This window comes from Gavialis gangeticus, unplaced genomic scaffold, assembly GCF_001723915.1.
Source record: "Gavialis gangeticus isolate Ggan-Ray unplaced genomic scaffold, GavGan_comp1, whole genome shotgun sequence".
Lineage (NCBI taxonomy): Eukaryota > Metazoa > Chordata > Crocodylia > Gavialidae > Gavialis > Gavialis gangeticus.
Window position 1 is genome coordinate 813,052 of NW_017728996.1, and position 7,268 is coordinate 820,319.

A 7,268-nucleotide genomic window follows, 5' to 3' on the forward strand; every position below is an offset into this window, starting at 1 on the left:
CCAACGGGACCCCAGTCTCATGGCTCCTATGTGCTGCTGTGTAGGGTCTGGTTTGATTCACGGGGCAGGGGCTGAGCTCCCCCCCGTATTCCCAAAGCGGGATTAGCATGGGGTCTGCAGAGCCCCTTGCACAGCGCCTTGGTGCAATGAATCTGGACCCTTTCCCACCGCCCACCTGGCTGGGGAGAAAACGCCCCCGCTGTGCAGCCCAGCGGGTTTCCTCCGTGCCTGGGGACCATCAGGGAACCTCGTGCCCGCCTCCAGGCGCATGACACAGGCCAAGCAAAGGTGCCCAGCACCATTTGCCAGGCCCCGGCTCGGGGGACCGGCTCTGCCCTTCGGCCCCATTTCCAGCCTGGCCCCAGCCTCTGCCCCAGGGCACCTGCGCCGATACCGGGCAGGATGCAACCCTTTGCTGCAAAGGCAGGTTTGCTGCAGCAGTGCAAGACCCTGCACCCTTGACCTCCGCTGCACCGCATGAGCCGTGGGGGTGTCCAGGGGAAGCTGTGCAAAGGCGGGAGAGTCCCGGCATGCTCAGCGAAGCACAAACTGCACAGTCCTCCTCCTGGGGAGAGGCTTTGCTGCCTGCGAATGCGTTGGACTTTGCTCTCTGTCTGCACCTGACACTCGAGCGGAGCTTGTTCCTGTACGGGCTCTGCCCAGGATCCCAGGCTCAGGATTGGGGCCCAGCGCCCTAGCCAGCTGCCTGAGTCCTTCCCAGGCTGCCCCGCTCCGCTGCACGGCCCTCCTTGCATCTTGGGCCAGGGTGATCTTTGCCCCACTCCTCCCCCACCCCGAGGGCTGAGACTTGGCTCTGATGCATGTGCATTTTTGGCACTTCCTCCTCCAGCCCGGCAATCCCCGCTCTGCCGCAGCCACGGCCAGCCCTCCCTGCACACTCGTCTCACGTGACCAGACCCCGTCCAAGCCCTTGCAGCCGGGCTGGAGGGAGCTGGTCCGTGCCGTGGCCAGGATGCGACCGCCTCTGTGCTGGCTGCTGGCTGCTGCCACAGTGGTCTCCATCACTGCTGCTTCTGGCTCCCACGCCGTCACTGCTGAAGGTAAAGGGAAGGGGGCTGCAGGGTGCAGCCTGTTCGCGCCAGGCTGCCCGAATCCAGGCGGCCCCCAGCACCGTGGGCATCCCAGGGTCCAGGGGAGGCGGGCAGGCGGTCTGCTGGCTCTCAGTGCTGCATGGGGGGCTGGGAGATGGATCCCCAGCATGGGTGCTCCCGGGGGTGCAAAAGTCGGTTGCATTTGGTGACTCGTGGGGTTGGCAGAGAGCGGTCTCACTGTGCAGGGCCCCGATCCTGGATGTCGCAGGGATGCACAGTGCCCCGTCCTTGCTTTCTGTACTCCAGAGGGAGCCGGGGACCGGGCAAGTGCTTTCGATTCTGCTTCCCGTCCGTCGCTGGCCCCCGCCTTTGGCACCATGCCCTTGTTTGTGCTGATCGCAAAGCAAAGCAAGGGCTTCAGCCTGATGGCAGAGGGACCCCAGTCAGCGGCCAGCTCTGTGCCAGGCTGTAGGGAGGGGAGGACCAAGCGTGCAGGGCAAGCAAACCCCGCTGTCAGCTGCATGAGCAGGTGATGCTCTGGGCCTAGGGGGGCAGGGGACCCAGTGCCCCACGGCCCCTGATGTCTGGGGCATGTTCTCATGCATGTCTTGTGGCCGTGGTGACGGTGGCTTGTGGCCTTGCTGTGAAAACCCCGGATGGCAGTGGCGAGTGGGGCTTTCCAGCGAGGCTGTGGCTCCAGCGCGGCTGCCTGCATGAAAGGCATCGAGCGTGGCTGCCCCAGGGCTAGCAGCTGCCCCCGTGACTGGAGCCCCCCTGCCCTAGGAGCCCAGCGCTGTACTTTCATCTCTCTCTCTCTCTCTTCCAGAGGAGGTTCAGTTTAGGTCCTGGATGCTGCAGGTAAGCCAACTTCGCTTCTAAAACCAAAACAGCGTCACGGGTTCCCACCCGCCAGCAGATGTTCAAGCCGCTGGCGCACTTCTGCAAAGCAGAGAAGCAGCCTGGTTTCGGTCCGCGGAGCCCTTCGCCTGCCAAGGGACTTCCTGGAGAGGGATTTCCAAGCTGGTCGGGGCGCTCAGCGGCGAGTGCTAATCCCTGGCTGCAGCAGCACACGCAGCTCCAGACAAAAGCTGCCGTGTTTTCGGGCCCCCGTTCGTTCCCCCAAGGGCAGTCCCTGCTGGGGGGAGGCGTGGGCCAGTCCGCACCCTCCGGTCAGAGCAGCAAAGCACCTCGTGCCACGGCAGCCCCTGCCCTGGCCTTGCCAAGGGCTGAACCTGAACTTCAAAACTTGAGCCACGGTTTGTGTCGCTTTGTGGCACTCCAGGTCACACGCAGCATTGCAGTCTGGGCCTCGTCCTGCACTGCCGCCCTCACCCTCTGTGTCTCCCGTAGCACGGCAAGTGGTACAGCGACGAGGAGTACTACAGCCGGCTCCGGATCTTCGCCAGCAACAAGAGGCGGGTGGAGCGGCACAACGCGGGCAACCACTCCTTCCAGAGTAGGACCGGGCGCGGGGTCGCTTCCTCTCGCATTGCAGCAGGCTCAGCTCAGTGCGGGGAGTAACCCCCCCTTCTCCTTCCTCGTCTTTTCCAGTGGGGCTAAACGCGTTCTCAGACCTGACGTTTGCCGAGTTTAAGAAGAGATTCCTCTGGAGCGAGCCGCAGGTAGGCAGGCCTGTCCTGCGTGCACAGGGCTTTCGCGGGGCCGTTGGCGCATGCTGTCCCGGGGCCCCTTGCACACACCTGGGGTTTTTTCGGGGCTGCCTCTGCTTATAGTCTCGGGCGTCCGTGCAGCAAAAGGCAGTGCCAGGCTCCTGCCCTTGCAGATCTGCGCATCCCTTGGAAAACAAAAGGAAAACCTGTGAGCTGGGTTGAGTTTGGGGGTAGTCAATCCATGCTGCCCCTTCTGATGGCTCTAGGATTTTGCAAAGGGAGGTGCAGGCGGTGAGGTGCATCGTCGCCTGTGAAACAACACCCATTTTTCCCCCATGACAAATGCACTAGAAGCGTTCCCAACGTGCTAGGGCCCTCGGCTTCAGATCGAAGCGTAACAGAAACATCTTCATTGGAAGGAGTTCAAAAGGATCTGCCAGGCTGTGCCCCAGTGCAGTGCCCAGGTCTGAGCACCCCACCCCAACATGGACCTCCCTGGGGGCTCAGCACTGCCCAGGGTCGGGACCCTCGCACACGCTCTCTGTTCGCCCTGCTCACAGTGCTGATTCTGGGAGCCCGGCCCCCCCAGCTAAGCTGGGACGTGACCCCCGTGGCACGCTCAAGGTGTTTCCCCGCAGGCCGGTGCTGTGCGCAGTGCAGGCCGTGGCTCAGCTTGATGTTCCCCCCATTCTTGCAGAACTGCTCAGCCACGCGGGGCAACTTGCCGCGCAGCTCAGGACCCTGCCCCAGCACCATCGACTGGAGGAAGAAAGGAAACTACGTGACCCCGGTGAAAAACCAGGTAGGAAAGGGGTGGCCATCCTGGGACTGACCAGGGGATCGCAGAGGAGGTGGGGACCAGGGGCTGGCTGGACAGGGGCCCCTGGGCGGCACACGGGAGGTCTCGTGCAGGCCCTTGGGGACCCCTCCAGGGGTTATGTCCAGGCGGACTGGTTAGGGAAGGGGATGCTCTGTAAAAAGCAATGGGGGAAAGTCCCCGAGAGCTAACGACGTCCCCACTAGCAGCGCTGCCCCCCAGCACCAAGGAGAGCTGGCACTTTGTCCCCCCACCCCGTGCATTTGGGGCTGTTAACCCTCGGCTGCTTGGTTTCCGATGCAGGGCGGCTGTGGGAGCTGCTGGACCTTCTCCACCACGGGCTGCCTCGAGTCGGCAATCGCCATCAAGACAGGAAAGCTCCTGATGCTGGTAAGAGCTTCCCTGGCCTGCGCTCTGCTCCCGGGACCCGGCCTGGTGCTAGGGCCCCTGGGCAGCCTGCTTCGAGCCCTCGACCGGGCCTCCAGTCCCCTGTATCGTCTGGGGCATGTGCTAGCATACGCACAGCTATGGCCCACTTGTGCCCATGCTGAGCCAGCAAGGCAGCTGGGAGTGTGGCGGGGAACCCATTTCCTTGTCATATCCAAGAGCCTTGTTGCTCCAGGCTGAGGCAGGGCCTTTTGCCTGGGAAAGGGTCATTGCAACAGCTGCACTTCAGCTGCTCGCTTGGGTTAGCTAGCGGATTCATCCTTGCACCGCAGACTGTGAACTGGTGGGACTCACTGCTGCAGGACGAGTCAGCCCAAGGGGGGCAAAGGAGAACAGGCTGCTACAATTCATTCTTGGGCTCTCATGCTGCTTTGGTTTAGTGATGAGTAGAGTGGAGCAGAGTTCAGGCAGGGCCCAGGCCTTTCTGAGGCATCCTGGGGCATCTGGAGCTGTTGTAGCACGGAGCAAAGATGAGTGGGAGCTTTGAAAAGCACCAGTCGTGCTGCATCGAGGCATGAGGACGGGATGAATATCCCTTGGGGATGGATTAATTGCAATTGCCTGCTTCAGGGTTCCTTATATAAGCTACTGGGAGCAAAAAGGACCCCAGTTCAGACCTGGCAATTCCTAGTCAAACAGGATAAACACCATCTGTCTGGGTAGCAGAGGGCTTCAGTGTTGTGTTGCCTGCCTTCAATGTTGTATTTAAAATGGCTGGCAGAGAGATGGTGGGAACATGCACTGACTCCAAGTATTTCCCTAGTCGGAGCAGCAGCTGGTCGACTGCGCCCAGAACTTCAACAACCACGGGTGCAGCGGGTAAGTGCTGTGAGCAGGCAGCTCCTGGACGCAGAGAGTGTAACGCTCTTCCTCCACAGGCTCCAAAAATCCCGAGGACCTGGGATACAGCCTCTCTGGGGTTTGCACCACGTTGATCCTATCTCAAGGGAGGAGGGAGCTAGAGAGGGTGAAATATTTGTACCTTGGGGGAAAAATGTCCAGAACATTTGACCATGTGCTGAAACACCCAATAGTGTCTCCCACGTGAACCCGCTGCCTGGACTGCAGTTTAACCAGCTAATCAAGGCGATCTGAAAGCCCGGTGTGCACACACGTGCATTGCTCTGTAACAAGTGTCTGGCTGACAACGGTGGATACTCTGACGCCCTACCAAGCCCTACCACCGCATACAGTGGGCATGTCTACACGTTCATTAATGCACCGTCAAGTTTAGTACTTGCACGACCAAGTACCAAACTAAATCAATGCACAGTAGCTGGCTGCTCGCTTGGGTTAGGACCAGCACACAGCTTTTAGTGATGCTAAGTGCACGGTAGCTTAATACTACTGCACAGCAGCGTACTAGCACGGTTTTGCCCTGCACGCTACTACACAGTGTTATGAGGCTGTTGCAGTTAGCATCTTGCGTAGATGCGCCCAGTGTAAATTAAACTTGCAGCTTTCTAATGGAACAAGGCTGAGTCCTGCCCACCAGCACGCCTGCCTTCCTGCAGATGAAAGAGCATCTCCATTTGTTGAGACACTTTGCAGTACATTTGCTGATGGCAAAGCTGACGGCCCCTAACACCCAGCAGGGCAGAGGCAACAAAGTCTTGGCAGTGACCACACTGCTGGAGCCCATCTGTCAGCCAGGCTCAGAGTTTCATAGTTGGTCGGGATGGAAGGGACCTGAGCAGATCGTCGAGTCTGACCCCCTGCCATGGCAGGAAAGAGTACTGGGGTCAAACGACCCCAGCAAGGTGTACATCCAGCCTCCTCTTAAAGACCCCCACGGTAGAAGCCAGCACCACTTCTCTTGGAAGTTGGTTCCAGCTCCTAGCTGCCCTGACCGTGAAGTGGCGCCTCCTGATATCTAGCCTAAATCTCCCCTTTGCCAGCTTGTGACCGTTATTCCTGGTCACTCCTGGTCGTGCTCGGGGGAACAGGGACTCCCCCAGTGCCTGCTGGTCCCCTCTGACTAGTTTATAACAGGCCACTAGATCCCCCCTCAGCCTTCTCTTGTGGAGGCTGAACAGGTTCAGGTCCCGTCGCCGCTCCTCGTAGGGCCTGCCCTGCTGCCCCCTGATCATGCGAGTGGCCTCCTCTGGACCCTCTCCATGTTGTCCACATTCCTTCTGAAGTGCGGCACCCAGAACTGGACGCAGTACTCCAGCTGCGGCCTGACCAGTGCCGCATAGAGGGGGAGGATCAACTCCTTGGACCTGCTCGAGATGCATCTGTGGATGCACGACAAGGTGCGGTTGAGAGTGGACAAAAAGAAATGCATGGACCTCCTATATTCCTTCTGCTGTTGCTCAAAGTAAAAATTGCAAAAATAAAATAAAAGTATATTAAATTAAAATGAAATAAAATTAAATTAAAAAAACCCTTAGAATTGTAGAGCCAGGCTGGCAGGCCCCACAGGAGGATCCGTCCAGCCCCTGCTCCAGGCAGGACCAGCCCTGTCTGAACCATCTTTCATATTGTGATTTCCCTCTCCTCCTTGCACTTTGCTTTCTGCATAGCCTTTCACAGCATCCAGTGACATGAACTTGGTTTCATGAAAGCTTGTGCTCTCTCCATGTGCCTTAGTTAGTGTGTCAAGGTGCATCACTACCTTGCCTGTCAACCAGCCTGGACAAGGGTGTGTGTAACCTCGACTTAAAAGCTTTGGGAGCAGCTTGCCAGCTCCCTGCAGCACGGGCATGGGTATGGGGTGGGGGATCCCAGGCGGGGGGGGCAGCACTGGACCATCTCACTCTCTTGAGGCACCAGCTGGAGACTGGGCTTAATTCATGTGAAAGCCAAGTGTGTGCAAACACTGATGCAACGCTCCAAAATAAACAAGCTTAAATTTTATAAACCTATTTTATTTAATGAGGATTAAAGACACCCAAGAGCAGAGAATCATAGAATCGTAGAAGTTGGGTCAAAGGGACCTTGTAGATCTTCAACTGCGACCCCCTGCCTGGGCAGGCGAAAAAAACTGGGCTCAAATGACTCCAGCCAGGTAGGCATCAAGCCTCCTGTTAAAGACCCCCAGGATAGAAGCCAGCACCACTTCCCTTGGAAGTTGGTTCCAGATCCTAGCCGCCCTAACTGTGAAGTAGTTCTTACGGATGTCTAATCTAAACCTCCTCTCCAACAACTTGTGGCCGTTATTCCTTGTTATGCCGGGGGGGCGCTAGGGAAAACAAGGTCTCTCCCAAACCCTTCTGGTCCCCCCTCGTGAGTTTATAGACAGTCACCAGGTCCCCCCTCAGCCTTCTCTTGTGAAGGCTGAACAGGTTTAGGTCCCGCAGTCTCTCATTGTAGGGTCTGCCCTGTTGTCCCCGGATCGTG

The 7,268-nt window shown here is 58.6% G+C and overlaps 1 protein-coding gene across 1 annotated transcript in view; it reads left to right on the forward strand.

Moving 5' to 3' along the window:
• Window positions 1-753: 753 nt before the first annotated feature.
• The window catches only part of CTSH (cathepsin H), an 18,849-nt gene continuing 12,334 nt past the window's right edge, over window positions 754-7,268 (forward strand). The window contains exons 1-7 of the mRNA XM_019503870.1: window positions 754-1,061; window positions 1,879-1,910; window positions 2,403-2,508; window positions 2,604-2,674; window positions 3,360-3,464; window positions 3,783-3,869; window positions 4,690-4,745. Coding sequence (XP_019359415.1) covers window positions 818-1,061; window positions 1,879-1,910; window positions 2,403-2,508; window positions 2,604-2,674; window positions 3,360-3,464; window positions 3,783-3,869; window positions 4,690-4,745 — 701 coding nt within the window. The 5' untranslated portion in view covers window positions 754-817. The remainder of the gene's footprint in view (window positions 1,062-1,878; window positions 1,911-2,402; window positions 2,509-2,603; window positions 2,675-3,359; window positions 3,465-3,782; window positions 3,870-4,689; window positions 4,746-7,268) is intronic.